Source organism: Manis pentadactyla, chromosome 16, assembly GCF_030020395.1.
Source record: "Manis pentadactyla isolate mManPen7 chromosome 16, mManPen7.hap1, whole genome shotgun sequence".
In the NCBI taxonomy this organism is placed as follows: Eukaryota; Metazoa; Chordata; class Mammalia; order Pholidota; family Manidae; genus Manis; species Manis pentadactyla.
In genome coordinates, this window is record NC_080034.1 from 33,657,610 (window position 1) to 33,677,633 (window position 20,024).

The window sequence follows — 20,024 nt, forward strand, 5'->3', positions numbered from 1 at the left end:
AGTCGGAGGGCGCAGGTTGCGTGTCAGGCTCCCTTCCTTCCCACACTATTTGCGGTCCTCTGTATCTCATCCCTGTGGTCTCTAAATGGAGACCGTGGTGGCCAAAGCCTGGAGGCCTGCTAGTGCAACTGGTGTGATGTGAGATCTGTGTTGGGCAGTCTGGCAAGAGGGGAGTCAGTACTTCAGGGCAAATGCCTTACATCTGGCCCAGTGATTTTTGCAATTGTTGGGAATCATGGTCTTGTCTCTTCTTTTTAATTGTGACTCAGTCTTCCGGTGGGACTTGACCTGGGATTTGGGGGCCATTGAGGCAGGAGGCTCCCCCAGCCTGCAAAGAGTACCATCCATCCCAAAATGCCTGTGCCAGTTTGCCGGTAGTTACTTGTACAATTTATTCCAGGAAAAGGATGGAGGCCAGCTGTTGTCTGTCTCCAGCCGGAGACTAAACCAAAGGAAATAGGCTTGGACTGCAGCTGTAGGGATTTGGGTTAGAGTCAGACAATAAGGAAGGATTTTGTGACAGGTGGTTGGCCTTCAGGAGGATCCTGCAGGGGGCTTTGGAGAAGGACGGGGGTAGGATCATGCTTGGAGGTGGTGGGGCCAGGTTTGGGTGGGAAGGGGTGGTTGGTAATGGGCGGGCAGTGTCTCTTACTTCCTGGAGGGGAGAAACTCAGTTGCCCACTCCTCAGGGAGGATAAATACCACTGCCTTGTACCCCTCTGGACTTTGTCTTTAATTAGTGGAAAGGTTTACAGTTTAACCATCTGGTGATCTTAAAGCGATTTAATAAATGTATAGGCTTAATAACCCCTTATCATCAGAATGTCAGCCTTCCGGGATGGACGGTTGCTTACGACTGGGAGCCGGAAGCCACAGGTGGAGGGAGAGGCGAAAGGAGGAAGGAGCAGATAGAGAGGCTGCTTTCTTGAGGCCCTTGGGTAGGGGAGTCAGCTGGGCCTCTGGGGCACTGCAGGGCAACATGTGGGGCTGTCAGCCACAACCGTCTTTAAAGAGTATGGGTGTAACTGGGAGGGATGAACGTGGCAGGAGCTGGCGGCAGGTTTCATCCATGGAGGTGGGAATGGGGAGCCTTGTCCTCAGGGTGCCATCAGGGGGGCCCATGTAAGTCAGTTGTGGCCAGACGAACAGGGCTGGCAGCCACCAAGGCTCAGGAGAGCTTCGTGGAACAGAGCGTCCCTCTTTCCCATTGCTGGGGGAACAAGAAAGCAGGGGCATGCTTGGGAAGACCTGCAGCCCTGAGCTGTGCTGGGCTTGGCTTCCCCATGCCTGTTGCCTTCCGCTGGAATCCTCATTCCAAAGTCTGCAGCACAGCTGACCCCCCAGGGCTGAGGCCTTGCAGACAGCGGTGCAGTGAGGTGGGGATGAGGCACCAGGGTGGGTACCTGCCAGGCCCACCCAGCTTATCCAGTGGCGCCAGAATCATCATTCAGTCCAGCGCTGGGACCCACCTTGGTGCCCTGGAAGGTGACTGTGGAAGGCACACATCTGGGCGACAGTCGTTCATTTGGCAATATCGAGAACCTGCTAATGCCAGGTTCTGCTCTGGAGATGAGGGGTGAGTGAAGTCTCTGCCTTCAAAACTCATAGTCTGTTTGGGGAGGTAATAGTAGGCCTGATAGCAGATACCTAACAGGATGGCATGTGGCAGCAAGGGTCCCAAGCCCTGATTTTCTGAGAGGTGGTGGCCAGGAAGGAGGGTGCTGTCACTGACAGCTAGCTGGCTCTCTCATCCACAGCCCTGCAGGTCCTGGCAGGGGGCACCAGCTCCCACAATGGAGGGTGGCCTCTCCTTCCCCCTTGCTCTTCCCACTTTCACTTTAATACCCAATGCCCCTTTCAGGAGCACACCCTGTATGCCAGTCACCCAGCCGTGCAGCACTTCACACAGTCTGCAGCTCACCCTAGTAAAGTCTTGGCACCCCTGCTTTCCACAGAAAGAAATTGAGGCCCAGAGCAGTGGGAGGACCTGCCCCAGGTGACCCCCTGGTGGATAGTGGGGCCAGGATTTGAACCCAGGTGTGCCTGCTCCAAAGCCCAGCCATTTCCTTTGCTCTTTGCTGCTCACGAGGGCCCCAAACTTGACATTTGTGATTTTGGAGTGGATTGGCCATTGTGTTGTCCACACCAACATGCAGATGGCCCCGGAGAATGGGAAGCAACCAGCCCAGGACAGGAAGATAGCAAGTCAGCAGTTCCTGTGGCCTCCTTTGTGGCCTGCTCGAGGGCTGTCTTTAGAGACCTTGAGTGGCTGGTGACTTCCCATGTCTGCTCCTTCTCGCCCACTGCAAGGCTAGGTAAATCTAAGAGGCATCTCCAGATGTTGAGGGTGAGAGGCTTAAGCATACGCTCATCCTAAATAATACCAAAATTAGATATGTGAGTGTGGCTGTGTAACCTTTTTTATTACGTTTGTGTCACCTGTCACCTGTGTCTACTGTCACCTTTTCTGCTTTACTTTAGTTGGCATTTCTCAGCCCAGTCCCTGGATGTGGGATGGATGGTCTAGTTGTTTGGCGAAAAGAGTCCCCCACTGAGAGTCAGGGGTTGTTACTTCTGGCTGGTTCTACTCTGTGCTTTGTCATCAGCTTTCTGTGTGACCTCCACAGTGTCACTAGCTGTCTCTGATTGGTTTGCTCAGCTACAAAATAGCAATAGTAATGTCTGCTTTGCCTGCCTTTTCTACAGCGTCTTGAGCCTTAAATGATATGAGGGCCCGAGGATTTCTGTGGATGAGAAGTGCTTGATGATTGTGGGGTTTTGCGGGCAGGAGGGAGAACTCGGTGCTCTCCTCAGCCTTGTTACAGGGTTGCTGAGTGGGGCCCAGAGAGGTTTGCTAGCTTGCATGGAAAGGACAGGCCAGAAGCTGAATCCCATGCAGGGGCCTAGTGGCCCATATGCCTAAGGGAGAAGGATGCCAGCTTGGCATGCTGGACAGGTCCTGGCTGGACAATTTCCTGCCCTCAAGTTGTTGATCCACTGGTTAAGAGACGCCTCTTGGCATCAGTCAAAGAAGAGAGATGTCAGACATTCCCAGGATTTGGATTCTGGGGGCAGGGAAGGGTCACGAATCTAGTCCCCAGGCCACAGCCTCCCAGACAGGGGACAGATACTGGCACAGGACAGTGCCCTGGGCCAGTCGCCCCAGGGCAGGGCAGTGGTTGTGAATCGGGGGTAGAGAAACCACAGTGGATGAGGGATACCCCTCTTGCCATGTAAGTCTCACGAGAAATCCACCTGCCCTGAGTCTTTGAGAGGAAGAGGCAGGGGTGGATTTTGAGAACACGTCTCTAGAGGGTCTTCTAGTCTATGTGTTCAGGTGGGAGAGGGCACTTGCCTCCTCCCCAGGGCCAGTTCTCAGCCAGTAGTGCTGTAAGACCATGACTAGGCCTCCGGGTGAGGTCCTCTGTCTGTACACACAGGGCTTTCCAGACGCATCAGCTGAGCCCTCCAGGTGGCTGAGAACAGTGCTGACGTCCCATCCTGAGCTCAGACCCCACCAGCCCTTCCCTGTTTGCTTTAGCCAAACTTGCCGCCCTCCCAGGGTCAGCCAGTCCCTGCAGAGCTGTGTCCTGAACTCGGCTCTCACGGGAGGGGTGCCCAGCTGCCGGGGGCTCCCGTCCCAGCCTGAGAACAATGGGGGCAGGGTCACCTGCCTTGTTTTCATTGTCCCTGCTGAGTGCTGTCTCAGGCTCCCAGGCCTGAGAAGGTCGGAAACCAGAGGTTTTTGCTGAAAATGTGCTCCCCTCTGTCACAGGCTTGCCCTGTTAGCGTGAGACCTAGCAGTGCCTCTGAGCATCTGCTGAGAGATGGCCCAGGAGGGTGTGCGAGGGGAAGCCCAAAGGTGGACAGGGGGCAGTCATGCATCCATGGCCTGCCCTGCCGGCTGCAGGGGTGGGGCTGGACTCGGACCTTCCCCCTACCCAGGAGGAAGGATGGTTTGGGTCTAGGACAGTGGTTTTGAATTTGGCTGTGTATTACATTAGAGCCACCCAGGAAAGCTCTTAAGCATCCCAGTTCCCAGTCCACACCCCAGGCCATTTCTGTCTGAATCTCTGGGGGTGGGACCCCAGCAGGAGTATTTTCTAAAGCTCCCCTAGAGGATCTCTGCAGGTTAAGAGGCAGTAGTAAGGTGGCCCCTAAATTGTGAGTGTTGGGGGGGTATACCACTTTCCATCTTGCCCAATGAGGTCGCTTGATGTTTTGGGGGTTAGGAGTTTTGTCTGCGTGTGATCAACACTGCCTGAACCATGTTGTGTACACAGCCCATCGGAGGGCAGGCCTGGCTGGCTGCTTCCTCCTGAGATGAGCTGGGCAGCGCAGGCCAGTCTAGGCATAGTATTGTAAGGATCAAAGAGCAGTGGATGTGTGAGATGCCTTCTCCGTCCTCAGTGGGATCCGGGCAGCTTGAAGGAGGAAGTGTGAGTGAGAAGTAGGCTTGCTTCTACCCTGGGTGGCCTGGCTTGCTGGGGACTCCAGAGGAGCAGGAGCTGGTGGCCAGTAAGCAGAGTCCTGAGAATGAAAATATATTTTCTTGAATGTGCTGTGGATTGTGAGGTACTGAACCAGACCCAGAAGTCCTGGTTCTAGGGGGAAGAAAATATAAATTGTAGGGAGGGGTCACCTGCCCATGGGAGAGGACCTGGTAGTCACAGGCCAGTCTCCTTGTTTTGCGGAGAAGGAAGCAAGTAGAGATATCTCGACCAGTGACTGGCAGAGCTAGATGAACCTGGGTCTTCAGACCCTCTGCTGACATCACAGAGTACCAGCCAAGCCTTCAACAATTTGTCTTTCCTTCTTTGTTCTAAAAACATAAAAACTCCAGGTAGGTATTGGTGCAAATCTGAAAATGCAGACAAGCAAAAAATTGTTAACAAAGTCCACATTGCAATAACTTTTGTCTGGTCTTAACCGAGACGTGGTGTGGCTCTGCTCCCTTGAGCCCCTGCGCCTGCCCTAGGAAAGACAGGGCCCCGGGCGAGCTGGACCTGCAGCTGGTGCAGGTATGAGGGCTGCACAACTGGGCCCTCGCCGACACCCTGCTCAAAAACCCTGCTCCGAGGGTGTCTGCCCTCAGAGCCACACCCTGGTCACCTGGGCCGAGGCTGCAGGGCAGTGAGAATGCCGAGGATTCCTTACCCTGCCCTCACATCCTCCCTCCTGGGACAGGGAGATGGAAGGCCTGAGCCCGGCACCCTCCACTAAGGCAGGAGTGGTTGCACGGCCCAGCCACCTGTGGAGCTTGTTAATGGCCCCATGGCCAGGTAGCTACATAGAATACCTGTGAGGGGCTCAGGTGTGGCATTTATTTAAACTCCCAGGAGGTTCCCCTAGGCAACCCGGACTGAGAGCCACTTCCTCCGGGGCTGTGTGGTACCCAAGGGCCCTGAGCCTGTTTCCCAACACCCCTTCTCCACCCCCAATTAGGGAAAGTTTGAGAGGTTGAGTCAGTCCAAGAGGTGGAGAGGGAGAGGGGATGCGGGGGTTGGAGGAGGACAGTTGAGGGCTTAGCCAATAGTGCAGTTCCCTACCTGGTCTTAGCTTGAGAGGGTTAACAGGTGCCCCCCTTCTCTCCAAGGCACTGTCGATCCAGAAGGCCGACCGGGTGGAGGGCTCGCCGTCCGCTGGGCAAGCCAGCTGTGCTCACCAGCCCTCTGCCTTCCGCCCCTGCTTCCCAAGCTGTTTCAGGGACTCCCAGGATGCGGGATCTGGGGTCCTCTCCTCCTGTCCCTATCTGCTCTTTAGTTCATGGTGGTAAAGAATTTGAAAACCATTGTTCTAAACAAGCCCAAATTGCAAATATTTGCCTGGAAAGTCCCTGGGACAGGTTTATTTATGTCCATTTCTATCTGCCTTGTTCAGAATCCCCTGCCTCCTGGTGGGGCGTTGACCCCACCCGTGGCCCCCTGCCCTGAAGGGGTTCTTTGTTAGAAACTAGACGGACAGATGGGCAGACTTGGATGCACAGGAGAGCTGAGCACAGGGGCTAGGGGTGGGTAGGCACTGGCTGCATTGTGAAGCTGGAGGCAGTGGGTTGGGGGCTTGGGACTAGGGTCCAGAGCAGCCACATGCACCCCCAGTGCCCCAGCCTCACTTGGCCAGTGTGTGGCAGTGTGCCCTCTGCAGCCTGCCTGCCTTGCTTGGCTGTGTAGGAAACTGGCCAGGCTGGCTGGGAGCCTCTGGGTGGCAGAAGTCAGGAGAGATGGGCCTTCTGAGGGATGGGGCAGGACATCTTGGGTGTGCCTGTTTCCCCTGCCCTCTGCTACTACCTTGAGGGAGACACATCCCTACCCTCTAGGTCCCCTGATGCCAGCTATCCCACCGCCCAATTCCCCTGTCCACACCCCTGCCTCCTGTGGATGGATTTTTATGGTGCCCCTCCACCTTGTTGCTGATGAATTTAGTTAAAACCCAACTGCAGAATAATGTTGGGAAGGTGTTGAAGAAAGAACAGTGGAACATGAGATATTTGAGGCCAGGGAATGCACTCTCATCCTCTCAGGTTGATTTATTGACCCATTTAACAGGTACTCATTGAGCACCAGCCACGTGGCAGGCAGTTTTAGGCCCCGGCAGTGGAAAAGAAAGTAGATACAAGTCCTTCCCTCGTGGAGCTTATATTCTGGGGGGGTCTCTGCATTCCTGCAGGCATTTGCCTTAGTTGCCTGGGAACTTTGTTCTAGAGACCTGGTTCCATTCACTCCTTGGAGCTACGAAGCCTACCCTGCACTACCCGCCGTCTCCCAGCTGTGTAGGTAGTGCAGGGGTAAGAGCCAGACCGCCTGGTTCACACCCCAGCTCCACGTGATCAGCTGCGTGATCTCCGGCACAGTGCTGTGAGCAACCTCTGTGCCTCCTTCCCCCTATCTGTAAATGGGGGTAACAGTAGCTACATTATGGGGTTGTAAAGATGCAGTGAGCTAAGTGATTTGAAGTGCATTGATCAGTGCTTGTCATACAGTGAGTGTCCTGATATCAGCTACTATTCAGATATCAACTGTTATAAGCTAAGAAATAAGAATTAATAAACCATGCCCTGCCCACCTCCCAAGGTGGCTGGGAGGACTAGGTGAGAGCGATGCCCGAGGTTCTTCCTCTAGTGCCAGGTACGTGCACATGCGATGGCTAGCCTTATTTCACTTTCCAAGGCCAGAGGGACCAGGTGAGCTTAGGTGGAATGAGTCAAGGATGAATGCAGCCAGGGGTGTAAAGGACATTCAGCTTGTATACCTCCAAGATCTGTGGGCCAATGGCGGCTGGCATCAAGAAGGATCCTTAAATCCACCTCTTGCACAGCAGGAAGGAGCTCTGTGATCCCTGTGTGCTGCCTGCTTGAGGAGCTCGAGGCAGGGTGGGAGTAGCTCTGGGGGTGCCAGATAGCTGCCACCCCCAGACAGGCTGCCCCACTGACTTCAGTTTCCCCCACCCGGCCCCCATGAAGGCCTAACCTCAGCCCCATTTGCCCATGTCTGAAGGTAGGCATCGTGTCCCATGTGCTGGATGTACCCTTCCTGGAACCACGCACTCAGTCAGGACGAAGCTCTCCTGGAAGGGGAGCCTGGAGGCTGCCTCTGCATTGGGAGCCCTAGCTTCCTGGGGGAGGAGCTGCTGTCGGGAACCCAGATCTCATGCACGAGGCAAGGGGCATGAAAGTCACCCCCACACCGCCCAGGGCCGGCTAGAAATGCTGAGCTCAGGCCAGAGTGGATGGACTGGTTTTAGGGCACTGTTTTTTCAGCTGGCGCAAAGGGGTGGAAGTATGCGCGAGCCTCCTTCCTGTGGCCTTCGTGGGAAGAGGGCAGGATTACAGTGGCTGGGACCCGGACGGCCAGGCTTCTCCTGGCTTCATTGCTTTCAGCATTCTAACCTTAAGCTACTAGTAAGTATAATTTCTCTAAGCCTTAACTCCTCATTTGAATATGGAAAAAATCATGGTATCTTCCCAGCAGGATTCTGTCCTCAGTAAGTGACTTAAGGGCATGTAAAGTGCTTACTTAGCACAACACTTGGTGCATAGTAAGCCCTCACAAAATTAAATTGCAACTGCTTTATAATGAGGATGATGGGGCTGGTGGGGGGTGCTGTGCTTTCCCCAAACAAGAGCTGGGCCTGGGCAGTGTGCAGGATCCCCTGTCCCATCACTCTCCTGGGTTATGTGGAAAATGAAAATATTGTCTTGTATGAACTTGGGAGCCAAGTTAAAGAATCCTGCAAGTGAACAGGGGCCGCCTCCTCCTGCGAAAGCTGTTGCTCTAACCCCGGGGACAGACGCAGTGTCCGACAGGGTGTTGGCCTGGCTTCCGCATGCCCCTTCCCCTAACCTGGAGATGACCTCCGTCTTGGGTCAGCCTCTCTGCTCTGAGGAACTACCCCCTCCTCCTGTGTGACCCCAGCCATACCAGTGAGGCATCTTGGCCAGAGCACAGCAGCACCGCATGTTCACATCTGACCTCTGCTCCCCAAGCTTAGCTTTCCTCACCTGTCAAGTGATGCCTGGCCAAGCTGCAGGAAGAGCCAGCTAGGCTGTAGATAAATATATGTGCCCCAGCAAGGGGGTGTCTCACCTACAGCAGCACTAAAATCCTACTTCTCTCCCCAGCATTGCGATAGAGCCAAGCCAATTCCCAGGCCTGCTGCTTGGAACCTGTGGGCAGTGAGGAGGTGATAACAAGGGGTGCTGGGGGTGCCCAGGGGCAGGGAGAGCAGTAAAGGGAGGGAGGTGATGGGGGCCGGGCTGACGTGCAACTGGGTAGTCTAGAACCTAGACCAGTTCTGCCACTTAACCCTCTCTCAGCCTGTCTGATGGCCTGTCCAGTAGGCATAGCTCCTGTCACTGCTGGTTGTAGGGCTTGGTGGTGCTTCTGTTCCTGGGGGACTTGGGGCCTTACAGAATGCCCCCTTTGCCTGCTGCTTTCTGGGTGATGTGAAGAGGTAATGGAGGCCATGGGGCTAGTGCTTCTGGCCCTGGGGGGCTTGGGGCCTTGCAGAATGCCCCCTTTGCCTGCTGCTTTCTGGGTGATGTGGAGAGGTAATGGAGGCCACGGGGCTGTGGCACGGGCTGTGCCCCAAAGGGCACACCATCAATGGGGTAAAAAGCAGGGGGCCCAGCTTCTCTGCCTCGAAGCTCCCAACCAAATGGCCCTCTCTGGTTACTCTGTTTTGCCAGCTCCTACGTTGGGTGCCTCCTTAGCACTTACTAAATGATTTTCAGTGGGAGCTGCATTGTCATAGTCGGGGGGCTGGGGAGGCTGTCCTGTGACACGCTGGGCATATACCCTTTCTGGTCCCTGATCACTTAAGGCCAGCAGCACCCCCATCATCCACTAGAACAGAGGTGTGGGACTGAAGGGATTTTGTCCCTTTGCTGTTCTGTCCTGGTTTCTGGAACAGTGCCTGGTACACACAGCACCCCACCCTCACCCCTAGTCAGGCAGCATTTCCGAACACTTCCGAAGGGCGCTAGCACCCCACTGAGAAGGGCTATTCCAGCCGCACCTTCATCCCTGATGTGCGGGGTCGCCCTTGGTCTAAACATGTAACCATTGTAGGAAATGGATTACTGCCAAGGGTGGCACTTTCTGAGGGAGCTCGTTCAAAAAAGCCACTGCTGGCCCCTCCTGGACCTGCACCCTCAGTTAACTAGCATATTGCATGAAGTCTGACACCCGGAACGGAACAGGGTGCCCCGTGCCCCATGGGTGACTTACGTTGCAGAGAACAGTGGGCTTGTTACCTCCCAGCCAGGAAAAGATAAGGTGTTTGACACGGCGTGAGATTGTGTTTACTTTTCTTTTGACCGCCGCCCCTGTGTTTGGTTTATGGTCAGCTGAAACCCTAAGACTTTTCCCTTAGATTCTGTACCGCTCTTTTCTAAGCCAAAGGGTATGACATGAAAAAATTTTTTAAAGTCTTATCTTATTAGTTTGGATCCATTTTTCCAGTCCAGATGATTCTGAGTCCCAACTGCCATCACAGTGTGTTTAGCTGTCTTCCCTTCCCAGCCTTGTCCCCGGTTTTGCATGCTTTGGCCAGCTATCTCAGTCCTTACTGTGTTGTTGATGAAAGTATTAAAGAGTCCGGGACTTTGGCATGATAGTGGAGCCCTCAGACCAGGTTGATAATGATCAATACTTAGGGTTGTGTATCTGCCTTTAAATGGATCCAAATTAATCCCAGCTCCACCCTTCATCTCTCTGTCTTGTCCAAATGATTATCTTTAAACCCATCTGTTCAGCTGTCTTGCTGAAATCTAGATTTACTGCATTCCACCAAACTTCAAGGCTCTGCGGTCCCTGTGGAGAGGGAGATGCACTTAGCTGAGCATGACTTGTTCTTGGTGAACCAGTGCTGGCTTCTAGTGCCCACCACTTCCTCTTCTGAAAGTGCCAAACATTCTGCTGTCCCTATTTAGACATCTGCAAGAGTTCAGGTTTGAGTTCCAAGAACCCACCCTTTTCGTTGGAGTGAGAACAGGACAGCTTGTCTTCTGACATCTTCCCTGTTCCGTGAGATTCCACGGGGATGACCAGACGAGGCACCCAAATGCGTCTTTCCCTGGTCAGTGGCGCGAGTCCCGCTTCGAGGTGCGAGTGTGCTCTCCTCCTCTGTCTGGGCCTGTGCTCCCTGACAATTAAGCTCTACCTTTTCCACTCCAAGATGATATCTGAGATAACAAAGGCTGAGGCCAAAGGAAGCTGAATGGGTCTGCTTTTCTCTGCCATCTGTTTAACGTTAACGCTCAACACCCTGGTACTTCCTCATTCTCCTGCTTTGAGCATAGACTGAATTTGGTAGAAAACCTTTGGGATGGGCCTTCGTGTTTGTTTTCACTCTCCTGTTGTCCTGTTAGGATCTAAACGTCCTGGCGCTTTTACAGGTAAGTGCTTGGCCACCCGACAGCCGGCTCTCTGAGGGCAGGGTTGAAGGCAGTCTTCTTTCCCGGCCACTTTGCTGCTGCCCGGCCTGCGGAAAGATGCTCTGGCAGTGTCCCGAGGAGGCAGGGCAGCGGGTGATGGGGTTTGATGGACTGTCAGATGAGCATGTCATCATGGAAAATTCTTTCTAGAGTCTGCAGATCCGTTTACATGGGCCTGCTGCTGCTCCTGCAAACTGCACATTCCTCCAGAACAACCCTCCCTTTCCCTTTTTTCCCATCAAACTCCAGGCGTGCCACAGGCGGGTTGGAGCTATAGGTTTTTCCATCTCCCTGCTGCTTTTGTCTCTCAAGTCCCCTGTCTTCCCTTGGTCCTAGGATTGATTTTTTATAGGGAAATTGGCTGAATTCCTAGACCCTGGGCTGGATGGCCCATCCTGGGGTCCTGCTTAGGGACAGAAGTGGAACCCAAGATTTAGAGCCAATGCTGGCCCTTTCCTGTGAGCCTTCTTCTGGGGTCCAGGCCCTGCCATTGGTGGGTTGGGGTAGAGGCTTATTCTGGTCAGGTGGGAACAGGCTTGGCAATTTTCTGTATTCCTGGGATAGATAAGGTCTCTCATGAAGCCTCCTAGTAGATTTTCCCAGGTGACTTCTTTCCTGCTTCCCACGGTTGCTGAGAATTCTCTGGGGACTGAGAGCATGATTTTGAGGCACCCTGAAAGGTATACTCCATGTTCTGATGATCTGTCCTGGCCCTGACCTTGAAATTACTCAACCCAGGGCAGACAGAAAGGGACCCAAAGAAGGGACATCATGGGAACCTGTGGGGAGAGGATAGAGTCCTAGGCGTGGGGAACAGGAAGCCAGATGATGTGTACATCCAGGGATGACAGATCCAAGAGAGTGCTGAACTGACCCCGGCAGGTATCCCAACAGTGGGCATGAAGGGTGTCTGTGGTGCCTCCCAGGCCAGCCCTGCAGTAGAGCACTGCTCTGTGGAGAGCTGGGTAGGGAACAGGGCCCTCCTGGGTCTGCTTCCCATCTGCCTTCTTTGAGAGGCAAAATGCTCTAGGGCAGTTGTTCTCAGAGTGCTGTCCTGGGACCAGCAGCATCAGTGTCACCCAGAAACTTGTTGGAAATGCAGATTCTCTGGCCTCTTCTCAGACCTACTGAATCAAACTCTAGGGGTGGAGCTTGGAAGTCTGTATTTCACAAGCTCTCTAAGTGATTCTGGTGCATGCTAGTAAGTTTGAGAAGTGCTGACTTAGTGAAAGGATGGACTTTGGAGCCAAATCGCCTAGGTTAATATTCTGCCAGCTATGTGATGTTGGGCAAATAGCTTAACCTCTCTGATCCTTTCAGAAACATAAAATGATTCCTATAGTTACCAAAGGGAAAGAGAGTAAGGAGGGTGGGTGAGAAGGGAGGGATAAGGGGAATAAGAGGCATTACAATTAGCACACATAATGTTGGGTGGGACATAATGTTGCGGATGGATAGTGACTACAATGGGGTATGTGGTGGGGACTTGATAATGAGGGGAGTCTAGTAACCACAGTGTTGCTCATGTGATTGTATATTAATGATACCAAAATAAAAAATAAAATAAAATCAGTCCTCGTCTATTAAGTGGAGACAATAACTGCCACCTTGATATTATGATGATCTAATAAGCATGTTTATAAGGAGTTTCATACAGTGCTGGTACATAGAAGGTGTACGTCTGGCCCCGTCTCTGACTTTTTTTGTGTCTCTCTTTTTAGGTAGTATCTGATGCTGCAGGCCAGGGTGTGGCCATCACTGGGAACCAGACCTTCAACAACTGGAATTGGCCCAATGCAATGATTTTTGCCGCCACCGTCATCACTACGATTGGTAAGTCTGCTGGGACCGGGCCCTAGCTCTGCAGAACTTTATAAGAATCCAGCTCTGGTCGCCTGGCTTTGTCAGGGGTAAACTCAGGCCAGTTGTAGTCTGTCCTTTTGATATTTTCTTGGGAATTTAGTAAGTCCCTGGTGACTAGCCCTGCCTGGGAGACTGTTTTCCAGGAGTCCTGACCTGGGCTCTGGGAGCACAAATGACACAGGCTGATAGCCAGAGCTGTGCCCAAGGTTGAACAGGTTGCTCACTGCACAAACTCAACCCTGCTTGCTCACCAAACTGGGTATCTATTCTGGTTATCCATGCCTATATAACCAACCACCCAGAAGCTAGTGGCTTAAAACACAGCTGCTTATTCTGTGGCCATTCTGTGGGGTGACTGGGTTCGGCTAGCTGGTTCTTGCATAGTCTCTAATGTGGTGGCAGCCATAGTAGCTGGGATGCGGGTCATCCAAGAGCCCAACTGGCTAGGCATCCAGGGTGGCTTCTTCCATCACATATTTGATAGTTAATGCAGGCTGTTGGCTGGGAGCTCAGCTGGGAATGAACACACAGTGCCTTAGGCATCTCACAGTACGGCAACTGGGTTCCAAGAGGGAGAATCCCCAAAGCGAGCACTTCAGGAGATCAAGGGGGGAGCCAGCAGAGCTTCTTAGGCTCCGCCTACCCAGCGTCACTGTGCTGCATTCTGTGGCCGAGCAAGTCACTAGGAGGTGCAGGTTCAGAGGGAGGGGCATTCGATGCCAGCTTGATGTGAGCAGCAGCATGCTTACATAAGAAGGGAATGGCCATCTTGGGAGACCGTCCGCCACAGTGCCTCTGGGGTGTCTACCCAGAGAAGGCTCTTTCTGATTTACAAGGTGAGGCCAGACAGACCACTGGAAGACTTGCTCATCATGTGAGCAAGGGAAATTTAATTTCTTAAGTATTGATAGTAGAGCAATATATGATCTTAGAGGATGGGCTTCCCTTAAGCTGCACGCGTGTGTGTGTGCTGGAATTCAGGGGGCACTCTGAATATGGGTCCATCACAACCACTCTGACTTTGTTGACTTAACTCTCTTCTTTCTCAGGCTACGGCAATGTGGCCCCCAAGACCCCTGCTGGGCGCCTCTTCTGTGTCTTCTATGGTCTCTTCGGGGTGCCACTCTGCCTGACGTGGATCAGTGCGCTGGGCAAGTTTTTCGGGGGACGTGCCAAGAGATTGGGCCAGTTCCTCACCAGAAGAGGCGTTAGCCTGGTACGTCCCCAACCCGTGGTGATGGGTGGGCTGGAGATACCCTGGTGAAGAGCATGGGAGAGGTCTAAGAAGAAGACAGAAGGTGCTAGAACAGATGGCAAGTGGGTGGTTTCAGAGTCCCCTGTCCTCCTGGGTCAGGCTGGGAACACCCTCCCTGCTTCTCCCCCTGGTAGTGAGCCTCCCGCCAGGCATGGTGCCCCGCTGGCCTCCCATCTGGTTGCTTCCCTGGTGTTCTGGGTGCCCTGCTGGGTTTCCACAGTCTCCACTATTGCCTGACTTGGTCTCCCCACCACCCCACCAGCGGAAGGCGCAGATCACGTGCACGGCCATCTTTATCGTGTGGGGCGTCCTGGTGCACCTGGTGATCCCACCCTTCGTGTTCATGGTGACTGAGGAGTGGGACTACATCGAGGGCCTCTACTACTCCTTCATCACCATCTCCACCATCGGCTTCGGTGACTTTGTGGCCGGTGAGTCCTGCCCCTTGCCCTCTGCTTGGGCCTCCCCGCCTCTCTTTTTCCACTTCTCCTCCCGTTTTCAGTACAACTGGCCTTCACTGGGGTCCTGACCCCACCCTACCAGATGCAAGAGGGAATCACAGTGTAATTGCATAAGATTCTACTTCCCTTTCCTGGGCTGCGGCTTTTTCTGCCTCCTCTCTTCTTCATGTTTAGGGTCTGATGTCTTCCTCTCCTCTTTCCCCCTGTCTCCCAAGCTTAGGTTCATTCCCAGGAGCCGAGGGAGCTGTCCTGGAGGCTTGGCTCTCTAGAGGCCTGAAACTTTACTCTTGCCCCAAGCAGGTTAAAGACAAGAAAGGCCTCCTAAACTGCCCTGCCCCCTCAGCCGGCAGGACCCTCCGTCCGCTCCCCCCCAACTTAATCAAGGCAGGTGATAAGACTCCGGGGCCGCCTTGTCTGTCTGGCCCCAGCCACTCATACACGTGCACCTGTGGCCTGCACAGCCTCTTGGCTCTGCATTTTGACACCCTGTTGGTTGTCCTGACTTGGCCTTTGCTCCCTCAGTACCCAGTGCCCTGCCCAGCTGACTTCAGCCCCTGTACCAGGGGGCAGGGGGAGGGCACCACCCTCCTGCCGCATTGTAAGTGGGGACTCAGAGTGCAGGGAGGGGGTGGCCGAGTGGGCGGGAGGACTAGGGCAGAGAGCCCTGTCACTTCTCTGAGCCTGGCAGATCTAGGCCTGCTGTCTTGGGAGATAAATTTAGACAGGGGCACAACCCTGTCATTGTGTAAGGCACCCTGAGCAGGCCAAGGAGAAGCCTTTGTGTTGGGGAAGTACAGAGTGTATTTAATCATTCTCTCTCAGCTCTCCCTAGAACCCAAACCTCTGCCTCAGTTTCTTCATCTGTAAAACTGGTGTTAAAAAGAAAAAAAATAGCTCCCTCCTGACAGGGCAGCGGCAAATCAAACAAGGGAGCTGTGGCTAGCACCCAGCTATCTCCGTGTGTGCCCTGTCGTCATACCCTGCTTGTGACAAAAAGCCCTGGGCAAGATTGGTGGCACCCCTCAAATGTACCTTGTGTCTGCAGGGGGAGACACAGCACCTGCCTTCAGGGAACCTCTAATCTGGTAAGGGAGGTACCGTCCTTGCCCTGAGGGAGCCCCACTCTGGAGCAAGTCCCCTTCCTACAATCCCTTTTCTAAGTTGCTCCGAGTTGGGAGGCCAGGGGACAGGATACTGAATATGTAATAATACATATCAACATCCCTAGAGTGTAAAGTCAAACAAGAAATCTCAGATGCTCTTGGAGTGCAGAAGAGCAGCCCGAGCTGCGTGGGGTGACAAGGGCGGCCTCCTCGGAGCACGGCTCAGCAGCAGGAAACCCAGGCCACAGGAGGCAGGCCAGTCCTCGCGAAGGAGAAGCAAGCTGTCCAGAATATTTCCGGGTGGGGGCAGTGCTCACAGACCTCTGAGCCCAGCCACAGCCCCCTTCATGTTCATCCAGAGAGTCTCTCCCCAGCAGTGAAGATGACAGCTGCCCCTCACTTAATTTCTGTCCTAGTTTTAACTGTACCAAGACATACACCAAACAAAGGACACAGAACAGCACGTATGAATGATGGGAAGGCAAACATTCAGGAACTATATCCTGCCCTGAGCATTAGCTCCATTAACAGCCTCCCCAAGGCCCCACCCCCTTGAGCGTACATACCCTAAGAAGCCACTCTCCTAACATTTGGTGGTCTAGGAAACTGAGGCTCAGGTGGGCTGGGGACTGTGACAGGGCCGTGAGTGCCTGGGCCAAGGTCCTCCAGGACAGGTCCTTCTAGAACAGGCCTCCTTTCTTACACAGCGCAACCCCAGGGTGTCTGGGGGCCACGTCTATTCTCAGATAATGCCGCTTGGGGCCTTTGCATGTTTCTGGGTCCCTGCTGACCCACTGGCTTCCTGTCCTGTCCTCAGGTGTGAACCCCAGCGCCAACTACCATGCCCTGTACCGCTACTTCGTGGAGCTCTGGATCTACCTGGGCCTGGCCTGGCTGTCCCTCTTTGTCAACTGGAAGGTGAGCATGTTTGTGGAGGTCCACAAAGCCATCAAGAAGCGGCGGCGACGGCGGAAGGAGTCCTTCGAGAGCTCCCCACACTCCAAGAAGGCCTTGCAGGTGGCTGGGCGCACAGCATCCAAGGACATCAACATCTTCAGCTTCCTGTCCAAGAAGGAGGAGACCTACAACGACCTCATCAAACAGATTGGCAAAAAGGCAATGAAGACAAGCGGTGGTGGGGTCCCAGCACCAGGGCCAGGGCCTCAGGGGGCTGGGCTGCCAGCCCTCCCCGCCTCGCTGCCCCCGCTGGTGGGCTACTCCAAGAACCGGGTGCCCAGCCTGGAGGAGGTATCTCAGACACTGAGGAGCAAAGGCCATATGTCGAGGGCCCCCCGGGAGGAGGCCAGGGCAGGGCCCCCTAAGGATGGCTCCCCGACCCCTGAGGTGTTCATTAGCCAGCTGGACCGAATCAGCGAGGAGGGTGAGCCGTGGGACATGCAGGACTACCACCCTCTCATCTTCCAGAGCACCGGCACCACCTTCGTGAGTGAGGAGCCTGGCCTCTCAGACGAGGAAACGTCCAAGTCCTCATTGGAGGACAACCTGGCTGGGGAGGAGAGGCCACAGGAAGGTGCTGAGGCTGAGGCACCCCTGAACCAGGGCGAGGTCCCCTCCTCGGACGAGTCCACCTTCACCAGCACCGAGTCAGAGCTCTCTGTGCCTTACGAGCAGCTAATGAACGAGTATAATAAGCCAGGTGGCCCTACAGGCACGTGAGGAGGGGCCGGCTCCCCACCCCACCTTCTGGCTTCTGTCTCCCTCGTCCTGGGGCATCCTACTATGACTGGGAGCCCAGCTCCTGGTGGGAGACAGCCCGGAAACTGGGAGTGGGGGGCCAGGGGCCTTCCTCACCTTCCACCCCCTCCAGCTAGATGCTACTGGTTAAACATGGCACACACCCAGGACAGGGCCTGCTCTCCCGCTGCAGGGGCACCTTGGCAGTGGGAGGCATCTGTCCTGAGCACCACTGATGTGTCTGCTGGTTCAAAGGTGTGTGTGGTTTGGCAGGACTGACCCCCAAGGAGGCCTGCTCCTGCCCGGGTCTTTGCCTGTCACTCGGTTGAGAATGTCATGTGGTTCTCTTTATCCGGTTTACAAGTATTAATGAGCTCCTTCTGTGTGCCTGGTACTGAGCTGGGCATTTTGGAAAGGGAAAGAGGGCAGTGTGAGCCCTGGGTCCTGCCTTTGCAGCGGGGACAGCTGCAATGTGGGATGCGGGGCACTTCAGTGCCTCAGCAGTAGCAGGGCCTGCATTTAACCCTCCCCCAAACCACCTCTTCTGCCTGACTGTCAGGCCCCTACTGCAAACCTCAGTAGGGGAGAAGAGGCAGCCTAGAGAAGGAAGAGGAGATAAAGGGTGCTTGCTAAACATTCCCTGTACATAGGACCCGTAGCAATTCTGTGTGGCCCAGGGTCCTAGCCTTTGTAGAATTATTGGACCCAGTCTGGCCCAGAGCCCAATTTTCTGTCTTAGACACCCTTTGGCCAAGCGATGGCAGACAGACCTTCTGCCTGCCCAGGAAGTGTTGGAAGAGAGCGTAGCAGGCCATGGCCATGAGGCTGGGGCTTCTGGAGCTGGCAGCTGATGAGCTGCAGGAGTGAGGTCAGCTCTGGACCATTCTGTCCCCTCCTCCTGTCTCGCTGTCTTCTCACTCCCTGAGCCCAGAAAGAGGACCTCGAAGCTCCTAACCCCTCCTAGCTTCCTGCAGCAGGAGGCCAGGTTGCTCTTGGCTCTTGGCTCATAATGGGGATGGCCAAATACGTGAATCAAGCTCCTCCCTCTGGCCACTGTGTGTCATTTGTGTCTGTGCGCACATGCGTGTGTGTGTGTACGTACGTCTGTGTTTAAGAAAGGAAAGAATTTGCAATGGAAGGAACAAAAAGATAATGTGAAGCTGTACCCAGATTGCCTTGTGAGGGGCTGGCGGAGCCATGGGGTCCCCATGATGCACACCCTAGGGCTGGCCCACTCAGCCCCAAGTTTTTTTTGTTTTGTTTTGTTTTTTCAGAAGAAACTGCTGTTTTTATATACCTGACATCTTTTTAGCTTCAGAGCCAGAGGGGAGAGGAGGTAAGAGAGCAGGGTCCCGGGGCACAGGCTGGTCAGTATTCCTCCTGCCCCCAGCTCAGCTGGGCCCTCCTTGGTGACCTGGACCAAGACCCCCCACACAGGGGGCAAAGGCACTGAGCGGCAGGCCAGCAGAGCTGGGGAGGGGCATCTGTTGTAGGCAACTGATGCCAGGCAGAAGTGAGTGATCACCCTTGAACCCCAACCCTTGCTCTGCCTCGCAGCCTGTCCCCAGTTCTGTGGGGCCAAACGGGCCAGAGCCCCACCCCGACATGTGAAGACGGTGATAGGCGGGTATGTCCCCCCCTCCCCCCATACTGTACCCAGGGGGATACGGTGGCCCCACGGCAGGGTGAGAAGGACAGTGACCTAGTTTTCTGTGAAATGTTTCAATGAGCTCGTTGTAGTTTGCTCACCCCACCTTGCTGGGGTGTCGCCAGCTCTCATTGTATTGCACACCCTGTATGTACATAGTGGCAATGATGTCAAATGTAATTTATTTTACATTTTTACAATAAAACATGAGATGGACAAGCCAGCCTGATGTGTCCTGGCCTGGGGGGATGGGGGCAGAGAGAACTGAGGACAGCCTGAGGGCCACGAGGTGAATTAGGGGGTCTCAAGGGAGGAAAACATGAAAGAGGTAAGGATGTAGAAGAGGGGCAGGCTACTTAAGATGAGGTGGTCAGGACAGGCCTCTTGGAGGAGGTGACAGTAGATGGGTCCAAATGAGGATCAGGGGGGAACATTAAAGAAGGGGGTCTGAGAACCAGCAAGGAGTCAGGAGCAGGAGAAAGGCAGGGGGTGATCTTGATAAACCACGTCACCCAGTCGGCCAGACAGCGTCCACATGCCTCATACTCATTAAACATGAGTTCATTTGATCTCAAATGAGTTTGAGAACTCATTTGATCTTGGAACAGCCCTGTGAGATGGGTATCACACCCCATTTTATAGCCAAGAAAACAGGCAGAGCGATGCATTCAAACCCATGCAACCCTGCTCCCAGGGCTGTTCCCACGGCCACCAGGGCGAGAGGGGGAAGAGTCTGGGCTTGGCGCGCCTGGCTGTGGAAGGGCCCCCAACCCCAAGCAGGTGAGCCAGAGACCAGGCCTTCTGTGCTCAAGGGGCGGGCACTGTGGCCTGGAGAGGGTATGAGAAGGGTCACAAGGCTCAGTTGGGCCCGGCTGCATCCATTTAAAGGGAGAATCTGCCGGGCTTCATGGTCTCAAGTGTTTGGAGATTGGCCTCTCTTATGACAACTTCAGGGCCCCTTACCCCACACCACAGAGGCCATTAGTCAAAATGTTGAGTTGTTGGGAAAAATTAGAAGTTCTTCGATTTCAGGAGTCAACCACCTTTTTCATGAAGGCATGGATGT

The 20,024-nt window shown here is 54.3% G+C and overlaps 1 protein-coding gene across 1 annotated transcript in view; it reads left to right on the forward strand.

Moving 5' to 3' along the window:
• KCNK5 (potassium two pore domain channel subfamily K member 5) overlaps positions 1 to 19,177 on the forward strand; it is a 37,746-nt gene extending 18,569 nt beyond the window's left edge. Inside the window, exons 2-5 of the mRNA XM_036907148.2 lie at positions 12,655 to 12,766; positions 13,846 to 14,012; positions 14,314 to 14,482; positions 16,433 to 19,177. Coding sequence (XP_036763043.1) covers positions 12,655 to 12,766; positions 13,846 to 14,012; positions 14,314 to 14,482; positions 16,433 to 17,292 — 1,308 coding nt within the window. The 3' untranslated portion in view covers positions 17,293 to 19,177. The remainder of the gene's footprint in view (positions 1 to 12,654; positions 12,767 to 13,845; positions 14,013 to 14,313; positions 14,483 to 16,432) is intronic.
• Positions 19,178 to 20,024: the final 847 nt, after the last annotated feature.